We start from the raw sequence: 24026 nt of genomic DNA on the forward strand, positions 1-24026 counted from the left end.
ACCGAACCTTGACTTCAAAACCGAGGTACGTACCGTACCGTGGTTTTGGTGTACCGTTACACCCCTAGAATGCTGGCTAAGAACAAAATAACGAGTGAGGAAATGAATCAACGCGCTTGCGCTGCACACAGGAAATGGAAATGCAGCTCTAATAATAATATGAATTAATCTAAAAGTTATAATAATTTTGTCTCGTCTTAAAATGAAGACAGATTTCATCAAGATTTTAATAAGCTTTTTGTAAACTACATTTTCTGTCGTCGTTTGTAGTAAACAACATTGCATTCATGATTTAGTCACGTTAGTGTCACATGACGTGACGTCTCGTCTTGTTGTCGTAAGGGGAAAAAGCTACGTTGACGACCATATTTACTCATAATTTTCGTTGACTAAATGAACACTGATTGGTATAGCTTAGTAGCTTGGTAGTGTGTTTGCTTTCATTGGCTGACTCCACATCTGACTCCACATCTGACTCCACATCTGACTCCACGTCTCACACACACACACACACACACACACACACACACACACACACACACACACACACACACACACACACACACACACACACACACACACACACACACACACACACACACACACAGACACACACAGACACACACACACGTTCTTACTGAATAACCTAAAGTACAAGCAGCCGTTGTTAAGATCTCTGCACCTTAGACCTCACAGTTCCCAGGGCTGTGTTCACATGCACCTCAAAATGTGACCATGAACAGCACGCTGCTGCAGGGAACACCTTACGCCCATAGACTCCCACTAAAACCTCCATAGATCACTGGAGAACAACCAAGATGCCTACTTTCAACCTCTCCTTATCTTGAAGTAGGGTGACCTATGGTATCGATGGCCGGAGAGCAAAACCTCCTATCTACTAAACTAGTTTATTGCACGGCACTACTGCATCATTTTACTCTGTCTATTCTATTTTTACTCTTTTTATTACTGTCTATTTTAAAACTGCAATAGAATCAAACCGTAAACAAAGAGGCTTATTGGGATGTTTTGCTAGGTTTTTAGTGAGTTTTTCCTTATCTTCACTGGGGAAAGTCTGGGGTGTGTTGCATATTTGGATTTTATGAGTTTTTATTTTTATTTATTTTTTATCTTTTGTGATGTTTCTTCTTGACTTGTACAGCCCATGGGGGCTATTCCATGTGATCTCGGGCTATACAAATACAGTTGATTTGATTTAATTTGATTTAGATCCTAATGTGAAGAACTATGTGATTTGTACCATGTCCATTTGCTATCTATTTTATGCTAGTTTTATATGTATGTCTGCACTTTATGCATTGATCTGCCAATTTTGTGCACATTTTATGCCTGTCTTTTTTTACTGCTGTGAAGCACATTGAGATGCAATTATTATGTAAGTATGAACGTTTCTATAGCCCTTACGCCCCAATCAGGTCTCTGACATCAAGGCCACCTAATCATCCCTTCCCCTTAAAGGATAACTCCACTATTTTGGGAAATTAGCTTATTTAACATCTTCCCTGGAGTTAGACAAGAAGATGCATACCTTTTTTGTCTCTGTGCGTGCATTTTAGCTTTGGGAATAGATGCTCCGTTAGCATAGCTTAGCTTCATCATGTCAAAGTCATGTCAGACTTTGCAATCAAAAGTTAGGGGGCTAATAACCCTTGCCATAATTTCAGTGCGCCCCTAACTTTTGATTGCAAGGTCTGACATTGACCCCCTTTTCAGGAGTTGACCTAGAGCCCACCAAGGTCATGCATATCAAGTTTGGTCAATGTCAGACCTTGCAATACACTGTAAGGCACTGTAAGGCTACTGTCCTGCCTCACTTCCAGTGATGAAGCTAAGCTATGCTAACGGAGCATCTATTCCCAAAGCTAAAATGCACGCACAGAGACAAAAAAGGTATGCATCTTCTTGTCTAACTCCAGGGAAGATGTTAAATAAGCTAATTTCCCAAAATAGTGGAGTTATCCTTTAATTGGCTGATATAAACCCCTGTCTCCTGAGTCCAGCCATTGAGCCTGTAGCCCAAGGCTGGGTGCTACCAGTAGTGGTGAAGCGCTTTGAGTGTCTAGAAAAGCACCATATAAATATAATATGAATTATTATTATTATTATTATTATTATTATTATTATTATTATTATTATTATTATTATTATTATTATTATTATTATTATTATTATTATTATTATACAAATAAAGTGTATTATTATCTGAACATTTAACTCTTTTGAGAAAACAAAGACAAAATGTGTTGTTTGATACAATACACCGTTTTTGGACTATATTACTATATTATGTGTTAACAATTCCAACCAGGTATTAGTGCCTCGCAAAGTGCAGATAGGAGGTTTTCCCCCACTTTTCTCTTATGCAGATAGGAGGGTTTGCTCTTCGGCCATCGCTATTGTAACTGAGGGGTACAATTCCCTGACTGTATTGATAAGTATGGTATCATTAAACCACTACCGCTTTATGTACTTTAATTACTGGCCATACAGTACATGATATATAAATATGATGAACACTTCCCACATTGAATCGGTTCCACACAAAGGTATAATCAAGTATTTATTGCAGCAAAAGGTACATAATATACTTCTCTATTATACTTTGGATGCGCTTATAAGGCAAAGGAATATGCGTAGGCAAATCAATAATGAATGTCCATTCTCTGGTTACGCAGGAGGTAATTATACAACCTGAATCTTAGGGAATTATATCTATGGTACACTAGTAATATATAGCGGGAGATACTGGAAGGGTCCCCCCGGTTGTAAGCCAGCAGGGGTAGAGGATCTGTCGGTAGTAGAGAGTCTGGTCAACGATGACTAAGGAGACTCCAAGTACAGGAGACGGTGCAATAGCCTCTTGATCCACAGACGAATACAGCTGTTCTCCGTAGACTGTAGCTCCACAGTGAAGAAAGCTAGCCGGCCTCAGGCTCTCTGAGGCGCGGACTCGACTTGGCTCCTCACAGGGTAAATCCAACACGTGTAGGCGTCGGCGATTCTCCGCTCCATAAATCACAGGACCAAAACAAATATAATCCAGCCGCAAAGGGCTATGTAGTCGTCGGGTAGATTAATCCAGTGTACATGTCCACACGGTTCTCGTCTAGGTCTCCTCGGGTGAAAGCGCCATGAAAGCAGCCCAGCCTGGATAAGCACTCTAGCTGATACGAGGAAGCGTTGGTGATGCTGGTCACTGTAGAACTTTAGCCGCACGATACACTATACACAAATAGACTATTACTGACTTAATAGAAATATGTCGCACTCGACGGTATAGCGCCAAACTCTGACAATTCAGTTATTAATTCGCACGCGGTCTCAATGCTCTATTCTGGGGCCAAACAGGCCATACTTCACCGCACGGAGTATCGTGGGTGAGGCTTCAACTTATTGGGTAACTCTACTGAACTTCTGACTAAGTGCTTCTGTATTCACCTGCGCCATATTTATATGCACAGCGAACAATCTAGTGCCAACCTCATTTCTGTCGCGTATCCCTGGGCAAGGCCGGGCATGCACAGACATGTCTTGACGGTGACTTTGAACCTGACTCCGGAGGCATGGCTCTGGCGCCTGTGGACCGCTGTCCAATAGGAGAATGAAATATTATGGTCTGGGCTAAAGGGATATTCCGTGTATATGTACAAGGAATATACAAGGGATATCAAACGATATACAAATACTATGCAATATATATATATCAATCAATAAATATATATATTCGGTTTAATCTGATCCTTTGTAACAGCCGCCCCCTAATTAGTCCCACCTAATTAGCTAAGCAGAGACAGATTAACCGCACTGTCCACTACTCAATGTCTGTTGTGAGGGGTCGGGCAGTTCACAAAGTCATGGGGTCATGGTCGTCATCGATAGTATCGGGGAGCCTTGGCAGTTCTATTAGCCTCGCCACGGGTCGGGTGTAGATCCGCCCTTGGACGAGCACTTCGGCTGCTCGGACCTTTCCGTCGGCACCGGTGATCACTTTGCTTACGCGGCCAGCCGGCCACATAGCTCGGGGTAGTGACTGGTCGATAATCATGACGACTGTTCCTTCTGTCAAATTGTCTCTCTCTTTCACCCATTTCTGGCGGGTCTGTAGAGACGGTAGATAGTGGAGTAGGAAGCTGTTCCAAAACTTGTCAGCCAATACTTGACTGTACCTCCACATTCTTCGGCCGTTCGCTTCTTCAGGCCTGTACATTGTCTGTGGTAGCGCAGGGTCCAGCCGCCCCATCAAGAGTGTGTTGGGGGTGACTGGGTCGACATCTGCTACATCACTTGAGACGTAACCGAGGGGCTTTGAGCTCAATACTCCCTCGATCTCCGTGAGGACTGTCATTAGGACTTCTTCCGCCACGGTCTGGGCCCCAAGCACGGCGTACAGGGCTGTCTTTATTGAACGTACTTCTCGTTCCCAAGTTCCACCGAAGTGAGGTGCGTTCGGGGGATTATACTGGAAGTCAATCTGGGATGGAGCGAGGTGGGTCTTAAGTTCTGGGCCCATAGCTTGGAAGCTCTCTCTCAGCTCTCTTTCTCCGCCTTTGAAGTTTGTCCCGTGATCAGACAATAATATAGACGGTTTGCCTTTCCGCAATGTGAATCTTCGGAAGGCCATAAGGAATGAGTCTGTGCTCATGGTTGGAAGGAGTTCTATATGCATCGCTCGGGTGGTCATGCATTTGAATACAATACCCCACCGCTTCTCGGTTCCTCTTCCTTTCTTTATATACAGCGGGCCGAAACAGTCCATACCGGTGGAGTGAAAAGGCTTGTCGCCGAGTCGGAGGCGACAGGGAGGTAGGTCAGCCATCCGGGGTATACTGGGCTGCGCTCGCCACTTACGACAGTCTAGACAGGTTCGCTGGAAGCGCCGCACTGCTTCTCTCCCTTGCAGTATCCAATAACGACGTCTGATCTCCGCGAAGACTCTCTCTGCCCCGGCGTGATGCACATCCTCGTCGTATTTCTTTATGATCAGCTCTGTGACCTTGTGTCGGCTGTTTAAGACTATCGGGTACTTGACGTCATCCGGTAAGTCTGGAGCTCTCCGCAGACGACCACCCACTCTGATGAGACCATGGGCGTCGCTCTCGGGGGCTAGGTGGAGCAGTCTGCTGTCTGATGGGACGGGCTTTGCTCCCTGTAGACAGTCTAGCTCATAGGGGAACGAGTCTCTCTGGGCTCGTTGTAGTAGAAGAAGTTCTGCTTCTTCGTAGTCAGCTGCTGTAATGTCAGTAGTGAGCTGAACCTCTGGGTGGTGCCACAGGAATGTCTTTAGCTGCGCACTCTCTAGGGTGAGGCAATCATCTATGTCGGGGTCTGTGGAGACGAGTGTGTTCAATCCACAGAACATAGATTTCTTGTTTTCGGCCTCCTCTTTACTCGCTTCCCGTGGGGTGGGTGTAGGCCACTCTTCTTCCGGGAGCTTGAGGAACTCTGGCCCGTCACTGTATAGGTTGTGACGGGTGAGGTCATCCAGGGACATTCCCCGGGTGATGACGTCAGCTGGGTTGTGTTTTGTGTCCACATACCTCCAGCTTGCTACTTCTGTTAAATCTTGAATCTCTGTGACTCTGACTCCCACGAAGACCTTGTATCTGCACGAATCAGACCGGATCCATGTGAGTACTGTCGTGGAGTCTGACCACAAGATTGTTCTTTGCACCGGAATGGTGAGTTCACGTTGGATTAACGTGGCGAGTTGCGCTCCTGCTAGGGCTGCGCAGAGCTCTAGACGCGGGATAGATTGTTGCTTTCGTGGGGCTATTCTTGAGCGAGCCAGGATGAAAGCAGTATGTATTTCTCCTCCCTCCTCTCGGGCACGCAAGTAGGCCACCGAACCGTAGGCTACTTCGGAGGCGTCGCTGAAGACGTGCAGGTCCATCTGGCACGTCTCCGGCCTCACTGTGGGTGGAAAGTAGCTGCGGCGTATGTTGACACCTGGGAGTGAGCTGAGTTCCGTCTCCCACTCTCTCCATGTGGATGCAAGGTGTTCGGGTATGGGGTCGTCCCAGCCCTGGTCCTTGTCCCATAACGCTCTTACAATCATCTTTGCCCTGGTGGTGTAAGGTAGAATACATCCCAACGGGTCATATTGTCTGGCGAGTGTTCTGTATACACTCCGTCTGGTGGTCGGTAGTGCAGTTGACCTTCCCTGCTCCTTGGTCAGGGGTGTGTGTTTATAATGGAGCGAGTCTGTTTTGAAGCGCCAGACTAGTCCTAATGTCATTTCTTGGGCTTCTCCTGGGATGGTCGCCATCCAGGTCTCGCTGCTTGCTGCCTTGTCCTCGGGGGAGAGGCTGCGCAATACTTGCGGGTCGCTGCTGGCCCACTGCCTGAGATCAAAGCCGCCTTTGATCAGGGAGGCGCGGAGCTTGAGTAGAAGGGCCTCGGCTTCTTCTGGCGTCGAGACGCTTTGCAGACAGTTGTCCAAGTAGAAACTATTTCCTACACTTTGTCGGACCTCTTCATCAGCTGCTGGGTCCTCTGCGACGTGTTTTTGCAGTGCAAACGTAGCACAGCATGGGCTGCATGTGGTTCCGAAAGGGAGGACTTCCCATTGATAGATGGCTGGTTGCTCATCCCCGATCCTCTCTCTCCATAGGAACCGCAGCAGGGGCTTGTCCTCCTCCACTAGTCTCACCTGCAGGAACATCCCTTTGATGTCGCCGCTGATGGCCACCTTGTGTTGGCGGAAACGTAGTAACACGCCTAGTAGAGAGGGGCCGGGCAAGAGCTCTTTATTCAGATTTTGTGATCCGATCTGGTAGCTGCAGTTGAACACAATACGATCCTTGCCGTTGTGGTGGACTTTGTGGTGCGGCACGTACCATGATTCGGTCGTCTGATCGGCCTCTTTAATGTCAATTTTCTTTATGTGTCCCGCTGTGATTAGCTTGTTAATCTCAGCGCGGTACACAGTCTCTTGAGCGGGGTCTCTGGCTAGGCGCCGCTCTGTGTTCAATAGATACCGCTCCGTCGCTTCTTTTGGGGCGTGGAAGGTAGGCATACCCTCTCGCCTCAGGAGTGGAGTTGCGTATCTCATCACTCCGTTGACTTTGACTCTCTTTGTCCCCTGCTCTAGGAGGGCTATAGCGTAAATGTCTTCCTTGGAACGAATGTCTTTCTTTTCGTTCTTAAAGGGCATTGTCTCTAGTGTCCATAGCCTCTCGACATGCTGTAGGAGGGTGGTGTCTTCTTCTGTCACTCTGGAGTGGAGGCAGTTAGTGGCTGCTGTTCGGTTAAGAGACTTAGCGAGGGGGCCTTGTAATGTCCATCCTAGGCGGGTCTCGACTGCTGCAGGACAGCCTCTGGGCCCTGTGTGGACCCGGTCTATCGGGACGATGAGGTCTGCATGGTCGGAGCCTATCAGCAGGGTCGGGGTGGCACCGTCTATGAGCGGTATAGGTAGTTGACGCAGGTGCACATATTTATCCATCAGCTTGGCGATGGGGTAGGTGTACTGCGACAGGCCTATTTCTTGGCTGGTGAAAGCGTTAGTAATCCTATACCGTCTCTCTGGCTGCCCGCTTGCTGCGATAGTGAAGGAGACATTCTCGCCCTTTATCGTCTTTAGATCTCTTCTTATTGTCCGAATCGTCATCTGGTTTTCGCTCCCCCGCAGCCCCAGCTGGGCCGCAGCGGACGCGAGGAGAAGGGTCTTCTCTGACCCGTCGTCAAGGACGGCGTAAGTGTCCATGACCTTATCTTGGTAACTCAGTGTTACGCGGACCACCTTTAAGAGCACCCGGGCGCCCCCGCTGCTGGCGGGGTCAATGTACATAACACTTGCCTTTGTGCTGCTTGAGGGTGCAGGCTTTCTTCTGTTACTGTCGTGTAGGACATCTAGGTGGGCTCCGTCACACCGACTACACCTCTTCTTTAAGCGGCAATCGGCTGCCATGTGACTGCGCGCACATCGGTAACAGCGTCGGTTGGACTTTATCCATTGACTCACCTCGTCGGCGGTCATCTTCTTGAATGTGTCACATTGTGACAACCAGTGTTCCTTTTCGCAGTACGGGCACACCATCTTCCACTTCTCTTTCATCGAGGGGGTACTGTGGTTCTTGCTGCTCGGTACTGATTCTGATTGGTGCATGACGGTCACCAATCTTCGGCCATCGTTTGCTCTCCTAGGTCCCTCTCTGGAGCTTGGTGTGCTCCGCATGAATGTATCCAACCGTAGGCTGTTGACTTCTCTCGCCAGGAAGTCGGCTAGGTCTAGGAGGGATGGCTCGGGACCGTTAGGATCATGGTGATCTCTTTGCCGCCTGAAGCGCTCTTGTCGGGCGGGCGGAAGCTTCTCTAAAATCCTCTCGACATTAGAGTTCGCGTACAGTTCGTGCATACCCTTTTCTCTTTGCGCCCCCAGCATCCCTACCAGGGATTGTACCTTGATAGACAGGTCATCTAGTGAGCGATTGTCTGTGGCTGGGGGTAGGCGGTCAATATGCCTTATCTCTTGTATTACGTAGTCCCATATGCGTCCATATCTTTGGTCGAGTGCTGCTAGAGCCGCTGTGTATGGGGTAGTAGAGGTGGCATAGGCCAGCGCTATATTGTGCGCTCGGGGCACCTTGAGGTGCTTCAGTAGGATAGCATACTTGTACGGTTCATCAGCTACATCGGACATCATTGTCTCTAAGCACATTCGTAGCTCTGTGTACTGTGCTCTGTTCTCGTGGGTGAAGTCCGGAAACGTCGGTGTGCCAATGTATGATGCCATGGATGGCTGGCACATCGGTGAGCGTTGGAAGAGAGGCCTCCTAGGCGAGTCTCCTCTTACGCCTCTTGGTGGGCTGGTACCTGCTGGGTACCATGGCCTGCGTATCCAGGTGCTATTCCTCGGGGCTGGTCGTGCGTCAAGCTCACCCGTGAATTGAGTCGGGGGTCTGTAGCGCAGAGCCGCGGGGGTAGAGCCTGGGCTGTACTGGACCTCCTGGTCCTGTGGAGTACTGTGCTGCTGTCGGGCTTGACTCTCCTCCTCTCCCTCTTCTTCTTCCTCTGGCAGGTCCTCTAGATCCTGTAGTCGTCTATTTAGCCTCTCCGCGGTGTAGACCGTTTCTTCCTTGTAGCTGGGTCTCACTTGGACCGGTCGGGGAAGGGGTTCGGAGGGGGGTATAGGCTCTCTCTGGTGGTCGGGCTCAGGGTCGCTTGATCGGGTAGGGGAGGGTGCCCTTGACCCTTGTCTTGACGAGGCCCTGGAACCCCATGCGGAGGGAGGGGGTGTTGCCCTGGTAATCAGCTGCTCCATTATCTGCGCTTGTAATCGGTCGCGCTCGGCTTCGCGCTTGGTGAGAGCGAGGTCGCGCTCTGCTTCTCTTTGGGCACCGGCAGCGGCGCGCTGGGCTTCGGCGGCGGCGCGCTGGGCCTCGGCCCGGTCCCTTACCATATTCTCTTCCGTCTGAAGGCGTCTAATCTCTAGACGTATACGATCTTCGTCGCTCCGTTGCTGCGCTTGAAGGCGTTCTCTTTCCATGGAAGAATGTTCGCGCTCACTAAGCGTCTGTGCTTGGAGTCGATCGCGCTCTGTTGAGGCTGCTAGGCTGGCGAGGAATGCCTGTGCCAGCATCTTGTCCGCCTCGCTGGGGGAAGATGCTGGTTGAGGTGATCCGCTCCTGGCAGTACTCGTTGCAGATCTGTTCTCCTGTGGCGAGTCCTGGAGATCCATCTCCGGGGTGCTCTCCTCTTCTTGTAGCGGGTAGAGTTCCATCCCTGGAGGGCTGTCTTTATCCTGGAGCTCTCCGGGGACTACTTCTTCGGTCTTGGCGGGGGGTAAAGTCATGTCAGGTCCCTCCTGGTCTCCACCGTGAGCTTGGTCAGTTACGTTAGAACCCACTAGGGCCTCTATTGGCGGGGTAGCCTGGTCGATAGGGTCGGACATAATTTTACTATCTACTTTTTCCGCGTTTACCGTCTGTAGAAAGCTAGGTAGTATATTGGCAACGTAATCCTCTAAGTACTGAGGTGTCTGCCGTCTACGCTGCGGGCGATCTACTTTAGGAGAACCGTTTTGTGGAGTGTTCATCATAGGCCATGTCAATATTAATACCACTATATTAATATTACACTAGTTACCCTCCGGCTCGAAGGACCAATTGTAACTGAGGGGTACAATTCCCTGACTGTATTGATAAGTATGGTATCATTAAACCACTACCGCTTTATGTACTTTAATTACTGGCCATACAGTACATGATATATAAATATGATGAACACTTCCCACATTGAATCGGTTCCACACAAAGGTATAATCAAGTATTTATTGCAGCAAAAGGTACATAATATACTTCTCTATTATACTTTGGATGCGCTTATAAGGCAAAGGAATATGCGTAGGCAAATCAATAATGAATGTCCATTCTCTGGTTACGCAGGAGGTAATTATACAACCTGAATCTTAGGGAATTATATCTATGGTACACTAGTAATATATAGCGGGAGATACTGGAAGGGTCCCCCCGGTTGTAAGCCAGCAGGGGTAGAGGATCTGTCGGTAGTAGAGAGTCTGGTCAACGATGACTAAGGAGACTCCAAGTACAGGAGACGGTGCAATAGCCTCTTGATCCACAGACGAATACAGCTGTTCTCCGTAGACTGTAGCTCCACAGTGAAGAAAGCTAGCCGGCCTCAGGCTCTCTGAGGCGCGGACTCGACTTGGCTCCTCACAGGGTAAATCCAACACGTGTAGGCGTCGGCGATTCTCCGCTCCATAAATCACAGGACCAAAACAAATATAATCCAGCCGCAAAGGGCTATGTAGTCGTCGGGTAGATTAATCCAGTGTACATGTCCACACGGTTCTCGTCTAGGTCTCCTCGGGTGAAAGCGCCATGAAAGCAGCCCAGCCTGGATAAGCACTCTAGCTGATACGAGGAAGCGTTGGTGATGCTGGTCACTGTAGAACTTTAGCCGCACGATACACTATACACAAATAGACTATTACTGACTTAATAGAAATATGTCGCACTCGACGGTATAGCGCCAAACTCTGACAATTCAGTTATTAATTTGCACGCGGTCTCAATGCTCTATTCTGGGGCCAAACAGGCCATACTTCACCGCACGGAGTATCGTGGGTGAGGCTTCAACTTATTGGGTAACTCTACTGAACTTCTGACTAAGTGCTTCTGTATTCACCTGCGCCATATTTATATGCACAGCGAACAATCTAGTGCCAACCTCATTTCTGTCGCGTATCCCTGGGCAAGGCCGGGCATGCACAGACATGTCTTGACGGTGACTTTGAACCTGACTCCGGAGGCATGGCTCTGGCGCCTGTGGACCGCTGTCCAATAGGAGAATGAAATATTATGGTCTGGGCTAAAGGGATATTCCGTGTATATGTACAAGGAATATACAAGGGATATCAAACGATATACAAATACTATGCAATATATATCAATCAATAAATATATATATTCGGTTTAATCTGATCCTTTGTAACAGCTATGCTTTGTGTTACATAATGCATGCAATCCAAGTAAGTTGCTACGGTAACCACCTCCAAAAGGTTTTGATCAGCGAATGATTCACCTTGATTAAATCATGATTTTTGCACATCGCGCAAAGATCTAAGCTGGGTTTATGGAAATATTACACAACAAACCCAGGAAGAAGCATAATGCATTCAGTGCGGGAAAAAATTAAATGTCTTCTACTCCTTATGCTTGAATAAACACGTTGCATTTTTTGTTCTTAGCTCTATTAATTTACATTTAAACATTTTCTTATGTACTTTAGATACTATTGCTACCATGTATGTATGTATATGTGTTTCATTACATGTATATACTGTATATACTGTATAAAGGCGCTAAAAACAAGATTACAAAGATCACAAAACAAACTGGTCAGACTACTTGACCTTACTCCTAGAACCCACCTCAACCCGGCCCACTTTGACTACCTAGGATGGCTTAGAGTAGACGACAGAGTACAGCAACTTGCAATGGGCCTGGTCTACAAGATACACTACACCACTCAGGTACCCATGTACATACTTCGAAATACTTCCCAAAGGTCAGTGAATACTAGGTGAATAATAGTTATATTACGTGTAGCTCTGCTCAGCGTCATAGTGCACATACTTCACTTCAGTACTTGTGCACTGAATAAAAACTCACAATGTACCTTTACATTCCAACATCTGTCTGGCCACACCCCCATCCACTACCTACATAAGCAGGGGTGTGGCCATGCCCTCATCTCCTTCTTCACTTTCACCACAAGGAAGTGCCTGTATACCAAACACTTTTGAGATAGGTTGTTAAGCTGAAGAAAGTTGAGAAAGCGTTCACATTATTTCTTGTTCTTTTCTTTCTCTCATAATTTCAAAAGAAAATAACTATAATGTTTACCTCGGGGGGTCGCACTAGCAACGTCGCCCTTCACCAGCGGTTCTCCGTTGCCTCCTCTGTCGTGCGTCTTGGGGCGGGTTTGACGCCGCTGTCGTGGACGTCACTTGCGCCCGATAGGCGTCCGATGGGTAGCTTGCCTCTCCAAGGAGCTGGTGCACCAGCGGCATCTCCCATGAGATGGCCTGGTTCCTGCTCTGGTTCCTCCGCCGCCGGGGGGTCGTCTGCCGATGGGCAGCCGGTGCCTCTTGTGGCGGAGGATTTGAGACGCAAGCTTTTCGCTTCTGCTCGCTCCCGTCGTAGGAGGGTAGCTTGCAGGCGCGAACGGCCTGGTTTCGGGGAGCTGCTGGAGCCGGATGAGGGTGCGTCTGTTTCTCCGTGGCCGATTACATGGTGGAGGCAGATGCACTCCTGTTCGACGCTCCGGTGGAGACACATCACTCTCCCTTTCAGGATGTGGCAGGGGGTGATGTGTCTCCTTGGGGTCCCTCGTATTATGGTGTTGGGTTAGAACCTCAGACTCAGCGACGAGATGCCCTGCTATCAGCCACATTGGATGGTGGCTCTGCAATGGGCAGTAGCCTCTCGTATGTGAGGGACGCGGGCTCAGTGGAGGGAGGTACGCATGGGGAACTACGTGCCTTGTTCCCGGAGCTCATGGCGGCGGCGGCAGTCGCAAACGGCGTGCCGCTGCCGCAGCCACTGCCTTCTCCTGTCCCTGATGATTTAATAGGTCATTTATGGCAACGTCGTCCTGTGAGGGAGACGGGCGTTGTCTGCCCATTTTTCCCCTCAATGGAGGCCTACGTACGTCAGGGACAGGTGGTCCCCCACATCACTGGCTTCACCCCCGCCTACGTGCAAGTCACGAGGGTGGTGGGTCTGGTCGAGGGTATGAAGGAAGGGGTGCCTCAGCTTGATAGACCGATTGCGTCTCTTCTTTGTCCTGAGGTGGTGTGGGAGCCATTGCGGAAGCCGGTTCCCCACGGGAAATCGGCGAGGCGGTTGGCCAACTGGAGTGACCAGTCGTTCATCGCCGGTACTCAAACCCTAGCTGCTACGTCCAACATCGCGCAGCTAGCGCGGTTTATGTCCGGGATGATGACGGGCGGTACGATGCTGACTGAAGAACAACATACTCAGCACGCCCAGGCGGCCGGAGCCATCCTGCATCTGATCCAGCTGCAGGCCATAGCCGCCAGGAAGGTACGCGCCCTGGCCACTCTAGCCCAGCGCCATCTTTGGCTGGAGCAGGCGAGAGTGCCGGACAGTAAGAGACTTCCCCTGCTTACGGCACCCCTCTCCGATGCTGGGCTCTTCGGGTCGGCGTTGCAGCTCATGACTGCAACCTGCAGGGATATGCAGGAGGAGCGGTCGGTGCTCCAGCCCCATTTCCCCCCGCCCGATGTCGCCGGTGGAATCAGACGGAAGGCTCGTCGTCGGGGACCCGCAACTGATGCCGCCGCCGCTACCACCGCCGCTGCTGGCCCTTCGGCGAAGAAGGCCAGGAGGAGAGAGGGCGCCTCGACCACCGCAGCCGGCCCACCCACGCCCGGAGGTGATGGTAGGGATCGTCAAGACCAGGCACCCCTTTACCGTCCCTCCGGGGCTACAGCTCCCCGGGGTGGCAAGCCACGAGCGGCTCGTGGCAGGCGCTGCTGATGTGACTTTTTCCCCTCCTGTTACCCCTGTTCCCTTCCCGGCCCATCTATGTTTTTGCTATACAAATAAAAAGTCCCTCCTAGGAGGGACTGTATTTTGTTACAAACTGTGTGTTTATTCACTACATATGATGGGGATACGATGTGTAGACCTTCGCCTAGTGTGGGGTTGATAGGAGAGCTAGACTTTTAGTCTTTGGTTGGTCACTACATATATGCATGTGTGCTTAGCAAGGCCTGTGGCTAACACTCGGTCAAAAGGGTTTTTTCTTCCTCGGCCTGAAGACTTATGTTCTTCCTATAAAGGTAGAGGTTAGTTGTGTGTTCTGTTGCTTTAAAACAGTGATATTGAGCCACAACACTGTAGTGTTGGCCTGCAGAAGTGCTCATGTGTGTAATTGTGCCACAGTCTTTTAGACCGCTCTCTCTCTCTATCAATTTTCTGTGTTCTTGAAACAGAAAACACGGGTGTCGTGTTCACATATAAACCTTGGCCTTGTTATAAACCCTGTTCACAGACGTTGTCGTCTGTGGCTAGCGTGCGTTGGGTTAGCTTATCCTTTGGATATACGCTGTTCATTAGCATGCTGGCTACTTAAGGTATCATCTGGCTGTTTGTTATTGTTGTATTTGAGGATTGGGTTCGCGAGCGGGTAACCGGATAAACCCCTCCTTCCCTCTTTCTGATTGGTCGGGGGGTTATACCCTCTTTTCATTCGGTCCTGCCGCGCTGATTGGTCAGTGCGGCACGGGGGGGGGGGGGAGGAATTCCCTGACTCCGCACCTATCACGGGCAGTTGAGTCATGGGATTCCCCCCGTCATAGAATACGTCACTGGGCACGTTTCTATTGGACGCTGACTTCCGTGAGTTCTTTACAGGCCCCATGTGTGGTTCTCTGTTATTGTCAAGTTGTCGTGGCGGAGCGTAGGAACTTGGTGTTCTGCTACGCTCGATATATGTGTAACTTGAGCCTTTTGGTCACATGGCTCAATGTTACATAGACTTTTCGAGTTGTGGCTCACGTGGGAAGTCTCTCTGGGGGTTCCCGTCCCCTCCTTGTGGAGTAGGTTGATGGGGTATTGTTTTTTTCCCTCAGCCGCATCACATGGGATCCATGTCAGTCTTCTTTTTTCTCTTTTTATAGAAAAGAGGAAATAAAGCGCGACGGCTTCTTGTCGTTCTCCCAGGCGGCTTGGAGGAACAATGTCTGGTGTCTTGTTTGACTATCCATTGATGTGTTTGGGTCTCGACATGTACATAGTGCTGGCCCTGGGTGCTTCTCATGAGAATCACGCATGGGCCTGCGCGCCCTGCTTGCTCGTCATTAAAACAGTGTTTTTATGGGGCGACTGGGATGGAGTCTGTCGCTTCCGAGTGCCAGTGTTGTCTCGATGAATTCTCGTTCATATCTGGGGGATGTTAACGGAATAGATCAAAACATAGGTAGAGGGGTCTCACGCCCTTGGGGTGGGCCACTAAGCGCGGTACATAAGGGACCGTCTGGGTGGCGCCCTCTATGTTGTTTTAGATCGACACGCGTACTTACCCCCCTCCTAGTGTTGGGGATGTCGGCGTGATTAGAGCACGGGACTGGTTCTGGTCACGCCGGTCCAGATCAGTTAACCCGTTGTCCGCCGGGGACGCAGATCTGCTGTTCTGGTACCCTGAGGGACTTGTGCTTTTTTCGGGGGGAAACAGGGTTTTGACGTTATGGAGATGTTCGTGGTTGTGTTACTGTGTGTTACCCCTCACTGTTGCTTGGTCCATGTTGTGTTGTACCTTGCGCTGCGCTAAGGGGGCCTGGTCCTTCTCCATTCTTTTCGCCCCTCTCTTCTCCTGCTTACGCATGGCTGAGAGGGGGCTGTTGAGGTGGTTCTTATGGAACTCCTCTGGCATCCCTGTGTACGTCCCGGTCCGCCGGGCCCGGTCCTAAGTTGTTTTCGTCGACCCGTAGGCCTGGGATAACCCCTTTTTGAAAACTGAAACACTTGTACTGCGGTATAGCCAGTGTATACCCGCAGGTGTGTTTTGGAGTTTTTTCCTGAGGGGTTATACTGTAGGAACAACCACCTCATGTTGAACCAAGGGGGTGGTTGGTTCCCTGGTGTGTTGGAGCGGAGTCAACTCCCGGGTTAACCGCTTGAGTGTGCCCCCGCACGTTTCATGACGTCTGCCAATCGTGTCAGCCTTCTCTGCCTCGGCCCCTCTAGAGAGTCGGGGGGTTTTTGTGGAGGCTGTGACATGGTGCTCAACAATGCCAGCATACGCCCCTTCCGCGGGGGTGCTGTTTCAGCTGACCCCTTTGGCGCCTGTCTAGTCCACAGTGCTCCAGGCTCAGGTCAAGTGCCTGCTGCCTGGATTGAGGGATCGACCTCTTCTGGAGGTCATCTCCCCGGTGCGCTGCTTGCTCCCGCTGTGGGTGTAGCCTCTTGAGTGCTTCGAGTTATAGCCATGCCACCCTGAACGCGCCCGATCTCGTTCGATTTCGGAGGCGGTGTAGGTTCAGGCCTGGGTTGTACTTGGATGGGTGACTGCCTGAGTATACCAGGGGCAGTGAGCCAGGCGGCGTGCTATTGGGGGGAAGGGCCTGCTCTTGGATGGGCCCTGTCCGAATATGCTGGCGATGTGGGGCGCAGTGTCACTAGTGACCGCCTGGTGAGGTCTCGATGCTGTGGCGTCATTGGCCTCTCGAGGCCCCCTTTTTCCGGGGGGGTCCTGTCCCGTCTGGGTCCTCCTTCGCGCTCCGCTGCTATGGCCTTGCCACAGGGTTGGGCTTTGCTCTTGACCCCGTGATTTTAGGGGTGGTAACGAGGGTTTGTTCCTTCCGTTCGTTCCCTAGTGGCATGCGGGTTGTGCGTTTGTGTAGTCGTGGGTACGCCCCACGGTCTGCTCACCCTGTGCGTTAAGTTGCTCGAGTTCCTCTTCGCGCTGTCGGATCCGTCTCCCTCCCGTCCTCCAATAGGGAGGGTCGGGGGGGCTCGGGTCCTCCCCGGTTCTGATGGTTGTGGGGGGCCTCAGTGGGGTACATTTGTCGAGCTCAGCTCTGCTCAGCTCCTGTGTTGCACTATGACGCTGAGCAGAGCTACACGTAATATAACGTACGGTTATGTATATAACCATAGTTATGAGTGTAGTGACGCTCAGCGTCAGGACTCCCCTGCGGCCCTTTGATCTTGCCTTGTGGTGAAAGATTGGGAAGGAGATGAGGGCATGGCCACACCCCTGCTTATGTAGGTAGTGGATGGGGGTGTGGCCAGACAGATGTTGGTATGTAACGGTACATTGTGAGTTTTTATTCAGTGCACAAGTACTGAAGTGAAGTATGTGCACTATGATGCTGAGCGTCACTATACTCATATAACTATGGTTATATACATAACCGTATGGTAGGTTGCTCTATAAGCCTTCGGCTTCAAACCTATCCTTTTCGTTTGTTTATTTGTAAAAAAATATGTTTATTATGTTTATTTATTTGTATTTGTAAACATTCGAAATAAATAATTCATTCATTCATTCAATACCACGCCCACAACACAAATCATGTGCAACCCAGATTCGGCACAAACAAGGGACTAAACACATTTCGCAATTATGCCACATCAATGTGGAACGCCCTACCCACAGCTGTAAAGGAATGTGAATCACTACCCACTTTCAAAACCACTCTCAAAGAGCGCCTACGGTAGGCTGCAATTCAAAACTGGCCACCGTAAATGTCCAACCCACCCACCCCTTCCTAATGTACAGTCTCCTATATGTATATATTTTCTGTTAGGATCTCTGGGTAACACTACAGTAGTACTGTATATTTGCATATCGTATATGTCACAAATGTAACAGTACTATATAACTGTATGTCATGTATGACCCTATGCCATAAATGTCATGATGTCATGTATGTTGTGTATGTCATAAATGTCACTATGAATTGAAAATGGGGGACCCTGATGTAAACAAGACAAATGTCTTTCTCTGGTCTGCATCCCCTTGACAATTGTGTGTATTGAGCCGTACTGTATTGTACCCATTCTGCAATCTGTTAAATAAAGTTTTCATTCATCCATCCATCCATCCATCCATCCATCCATCCATCCATCCATCCATCCATCCATCCATCCATTCATTCATTCATTCATTCATTCATTCATTCATTCATTCATTCATTCATCCATATAGATACTGTACATACCAATTATTCACCTGTTCCATTCTCCACCCATCTATCATTTTTCCCTATTGTTAGGTTTTTAGTGAGTCGTTCCTCATTGGTGGAAAGTCTGGGAGTGTTACATTATGGAACTATAAAGTCCGGCAAACATTTTTGATGGGGGTCTTTGTTATTTTAGATCCGTGTGTTAGTTATATTGCTGATGATACGTTGAATCAGTGAAACTTGGTCTTCCAAATAGGCGGCCGAGCATCTATGAATGAATGGATGAATGATTTTATTTCGGTCTTCTTTTACGAAGCAATGTACAGTAGTAGAACATTTATAAAAGAAAGAAAATGACCGAAAAGGTGTAGGCTGAAGCCGAGGCTTATAATTGCCTACCCTTTTTACATGACCTCAGTCACATTGAGTCCTGCATTTCAGAACTTCAAACCTGGATGACCCATAACCTCCTGAAACTAAACAGCGACAAGACAGAACTCTTCATCATCTGCACCAAAATCACCCTCAGTAGATCCGGACCCATCACACTCACCATAAATGACTCTACCATCACCCCCTCCCCCCTAGTCCGCAACCTCTGTGTCCTCCTCGACCCCACGCTCTCATCTGACCCCCATGTCCGCTCCATTGTCAAAACCTCATACTTCCACCTCCGCAACATCACCAAAATGTTACACTGCCTGCCCCCCCCCCGCCTTGACTATTGCAACTCCCTCCTCACTGGCATCACCTCCCGCTCCCTCCATAAACTGCAGATGGTCCAAAACTCAGCCGCCCGCCTCCTCACTAACACCCGGTCCCGCGAACACATCACTCCTGTCCTCCACTCTCTCCACTGGCTCCCGATCAAGGAACGCATCAACTTCAAAACATTACTCAAAAAAGGGCCAAATTACTTTTTTTTTTTTTATTTAATAAAATTCAAAACATTACTCCTCACCTTCAAAGCCCTCCATAGCCTTTTAATTATGTTATAATTAAATAACAATAGGTCATCATCCAGTGTGAGGGAACCTCGCCCATAGCCAAGGGAGATATCAGGCTAACTAGGCCTCCAGCCCTGGGAAGTCCACCTGGTTTCCCCGCATGGCAGGCCAAGCGTCACCCTGTCAGAGGGGGGAAAACCTCCTCCACGGCTGGGAGGGAGACATCAGGCTAACTGGGCGTTCAGATAGCCGGGGCTACTTTGTGCTGTGAACGTGTGCATTGATACATGTGTGGTGGTGGTGGTCTCTGCGTTCCATACCTGTGAGCAGAGCGTGGTAGTGCAGGCCTCGCTCCTTGTCCTGAAACGAACACACGTCGAACAGGTAGGCCTTGACCGGTCCGTCGATGAAGTCGGCCGCAAAATCGAACAGGACCACTCCAAGCATCACCACCACGATGGCCCAGACCCTCTTCAGCGCCCGGTCGGTGATTATAGCTACACACATGATAGAGACACACACACACACACACACACACACACACACACACACACACACACACACACACACACACACACACACACACACACACACACACACACACACACACACACACAACAATACTTTAAACACACAAAGCAAGTCAAAGAGTTATTGCAGCAGAACTGTCATCAATATGACACAATGTGTAAGGATAGGATACCAGTGAACTTCAAGTGTGACGAGTGGTCTTTTATTTATTTATTTTTTACCTTTATTTCACCAGGTAAGAAGCTTGAGCTCACAGAGTATGGTATAGTTCAGCTGGATTTGTAGCAAAGATACAAGTTAGTCTTTCTATAATAACTCCATGGTGCATTTAGCAATAATTACCGTACGTGATTGCTTACATTCTGTATGGTTTCAGTAAGAAATGTGTCTCACTCTCTCTACATCATTTTTGCCAAATCACCCACAGAAAAAAGGCTAAACTGGATCATAATGACATCATGGTCAGAGTGACATTTAAAAGTTACAGAGGAGATGTGCAGAGATGCAGTCTATAGAAAGCTATCTGCAGTTTGTTTGAAAACGATTTTATAAACGATTCCATCCTAGAGGCTAATCTCTCCTGTGACAAAATGGCATCCAATGTAATAAAAAAAGTCAACCAACGAACTCGATTCTTGTACCGGATCTCCTCTCTGGTAAACAAGAATACCCTGAAGACTCTGGCAGGAGCACTCATTCAGGGGTACTACGACTATGCTTGCACCTCATGGTACCAAAGCACCTCAAAGGCGCTAAAAACAAAATTACAAACATCTCAAAACAAACTGGTCAGACTACTGCTTGACCTTACTCCTAGAACCCACCTCACCCCTGCCCACTTTGACAACCTAGGATGGCTTAGAGTAGACGACAGAGTACAACAACTTGCAATGGGCCTGGTCTACAAGATACACTACACGACCAAGGTACCCATGTACATGTCAAAATACTTCCCAAAGGTCAGTGAATACCACGATCACAACACCAGAGGGAGCTCCACAAATCATGTTAAACCCAGATTCGGCTCAAATAAGGGACTAAACACGTTTCGCAATTATGCCACATCAATGTGGAACGCCCTACCCAAAGCTGTAAAGGAATGTGGATCACTACCCACTTTCAAAACCTCTCTCAAGGGACACCTACGGGAGACTGCAATTCAACACTGGCCCCTGTAAATATCCTAACCCAACCCCCTCCAATGTACAGTCATTTACCTAGTATGGTTTTGTCAATAGTTCAATGTACATTTGTGTTTGTTTGTACAGTGTCTCCTCCCCCCCCCCCCTCAATGTACAGTGTTACTTGTTTATACAGTGTGCCCCCCGGCCCCCCCCCCCCCAACCACCTCCAATGTAAATTACCCAGTATGGTTGTCAATATCCCAATGTACCCAACCCCCCCCCACCCAACCTCCTCCAATGTACAGTTTCTACGTCAAATGTATATACTCCCTTTTCTTGACTCCTTCTGTATCACAAACAGTACTGTATTTGCAAATCTGGTATGTCATAAATGTATAGATGTAGCAGTACTGACTATCTGTATGTCATGTATGTCATATATGTCTATATGAATTGAAAATGGGGGACCCTGATGGAAACAAGACAAACGTCTTTCTCAGGTCTGCATCCCCTTAACAATTGTATGTATTGAGCCGTACTGTATTGTACCCATTCTGCAATCTGTTAAATAAAGTTTTCATTCATTCATTCATTCATAACACTCCTGATTGTATTTTGCACTTTGTATGTCTCTGAGAAAAGAAAAGAATGAGTTTGCTTTGTGAAACACACCAACACCTAGAAGAATGCACTCAGTGTCATACAGACTGCCAAGGCCTACACCTGACATAAAACAAGAACAAACAACCATACAGCACAGTAAATTAACATAGACAAAGGACAAAAAGATAAAGATAAAAAAGAGCAAGCAGCAGCCCGGGAGAGCAGATACTTAACCTGAGAAGCACACTCCCATAATATCGGCCATTAAAAGGTCAGTATGGTGTTTTAAAACTGTGCAAAGTAATAAAAGCCAGGGGCCCTCATGCATCAACGTGTTCTACGCACAGATCTGTGCGTAACCCGTGCGTACGATCATTTCTAAGCAAAGAGTGGGATTCATCAATTTCGATTTGAACTTGACTTTGTGCGTACATCTACGCACATTTCAGACCTGGCGTACCTAGCTCCCAGTGGTAGAATATCGTTACTACGCATAAGCACTCCTCAGTCCTGCATTAGTTCCAAGGCGGAAATAAAGTCACTGGCGCGTGTTCTGTATGACCCCCGTGATTCATCATAGTTCATTGTGAAACAGCGATATTAGTGTAATTATGGTCAAAACCCTATAAATAGCATTTGGAATAATAGATCTTTCTCTCAGAATGAATGCAGCATGTCATATATGTTACGATGAATTGAAAATGGGGGACCCTGATGTAAACAAGACGAAAGTCTTTCTCCGGTCTGCATCCCCTTAACAATTGTATGTATTGAGCTGTACTGTACTGTACCCATTCTGCAATCTGTTAATAAAGTTCTCATTCATTCATTCATTCATTCATTCATTCATGGTTTATATAGCGTTATCGGAATATACGGGGTGTAGGCTACTGACTGACTGCGCTCCGCGTAGCTTGATTGATTGATTGATTGAAAAGTTTATTAACAGATTGCAGAATGGGTACAGTACAGTACAGCTCAGTACATACAATTGTTAATTGGGGATGCAGACCAACTTTCGTCCTGTTTACATCAGGGTCCCCCATTTTCAATTCATCATAAATCATAAAGCTCAACTCGTTATTATTTTGCGCACAGACCGCCGAAACACGGGAACGTTTTGATTATATTTAAAAGGCTTTACGTTAAACGAAACAAGTGGAATTTCGAAGCTGTAAGCAGAATAAGTCATATGAATATAGTGTTCTTCCCCCTTTTTACTGTACAAGAAAGAATAGAAAACGCATTGCAATGACACCATGCAGATAGTGGACAGACTATATGATGGAATTCAAGTTCATGTATTGAAAGGCAGGATACATCATACATGCAGTGAGATTCATTGTTCTTGTATATGCTCTCGTATTATATTGTTTATATAGGCTACCCAATACTGACATCAAAATAGATTGTAGTAGTATGCCTCTAGAAATCATGCAGCAGGTAGAAAATTGACGGGAGATCCATCGCGATTTGGAATAGAATTGAGGAGAACTTTAATCCGTGGGTATTAATCAAACAACACGGGAAAAGGCAGTCATATTCCAGCGCGGTCTTTATTAGCCGACAACAAAATAGATGCCTCTAAAAATCATATAGCCAATCGAACACAACTAATAAAGGCATTCATATTGTACAGCACGGTTATAATGACACACAACACAACCAACGCCAAACAGTGGTCAACGAACGGTCTTTATTAGTATTTTGAGCTGTCCAGGCAGAATTGCAGCAATGGTCTTAGGGAGCCGTTGATATCTGACATCACCGTTTACAAATCCGCCTTTTATTTATCCACCTCCGTTACGAGGACCTCCACCTCGGTGTCTGTGTAGTTTCTCTTTTTCGTTCGCTTTGCCATCCTCCAACATTCCACGCACAGGGATTCCCTCATGGTATTTGAAGGGGAGGGCCTGACCATATTTGGTTGGTCGGGGCGGTTTTGGTATGCAAATACGTGAAAGCGTGCACGAGCTGCGGCGCAGGGCCAAGGTGGGATTCATCATGACAGGTGTGCGTAGAGCCTGCTTACGCACGTGTGATGAATGCCGACTTCCCTGTGCGTGCGCTAGTTCTAAATTCCGTGCTTACGTGTGGAAGTAGGTCAAGGTCAAAGTCCACGTTGATGAATGAGGGCCTTTTAAGAGATTTTTTAAGTCCATTCCAGGTAAACGGAGCAGAGTACACAAAAGCCCTCTTCCCAAACTCAGTGCGAACTCGTGGGACTGAGGTGGATAGAAAGGTCCTCAGAACGCAAGCTGTAGGAAGAGTTTGACGCAACGGTAAGGTGTGTACAGAGATATAGAGGTAACAGCTTGTTCTCGGTGTGTTTCCCAGTGGACACAAAAGAAGCGGCTCTTTCAGTTCCTCAAGGCAAGTATAGAGGCAGAAACACCGCTGAGAACACTCTCTGGCGGGACGTTACATTATGGGATGGACTTTCTCTGAATTCACAACTTTTCAAAGCCGGGGGGAGAAAGGACTCCATTGTGTGTGAAACGGATGTGTGCGTTTGAGGAAACGACAGAGGAATAGTCAGCCTGTCGAGTGTCACTCTGCTGGGAAAAGATTCAAATAGTTCAAATTCACATTCAAAAATTCAAATGGTTTCCACGTATA

General features: G+C 48.3%; 1 protein-coding gene across 1 annotated transcript in view; it reads right to left on the reverse strand.

Moving 5' to 3' along the window:
* The window catches only part of slc45a2 (solute carrier family 45 member 2), a 298180-nt gene that overhangs the window by 252743 nt on the left and 21411 nt on the right, over nt 1–24026 (reverse strand). Inside the window, exon 2 of the mRNA XM_084326175.1 lies at nt 19470–19646. Within this exon, the coding sequence (XP_084182301.1) occupies nt 19470–19646 (177 nt within the window). The remainder of the gene's footprint in view (nt 1–19469; nt 19647–24026) is intronic.

This window comes from Notolepis coatsorum (assembly GCF_963971535.1).
Source record: "Notolepis coatsorum genome assembly, chromosome: 12".
Classification (NCBI taxonomy): Eukaryota; Metazoa; Chordata; class Actinopteri; order Aulopiformes; family Paralepididae; genus Notolepis; species Notolepis coatsorum.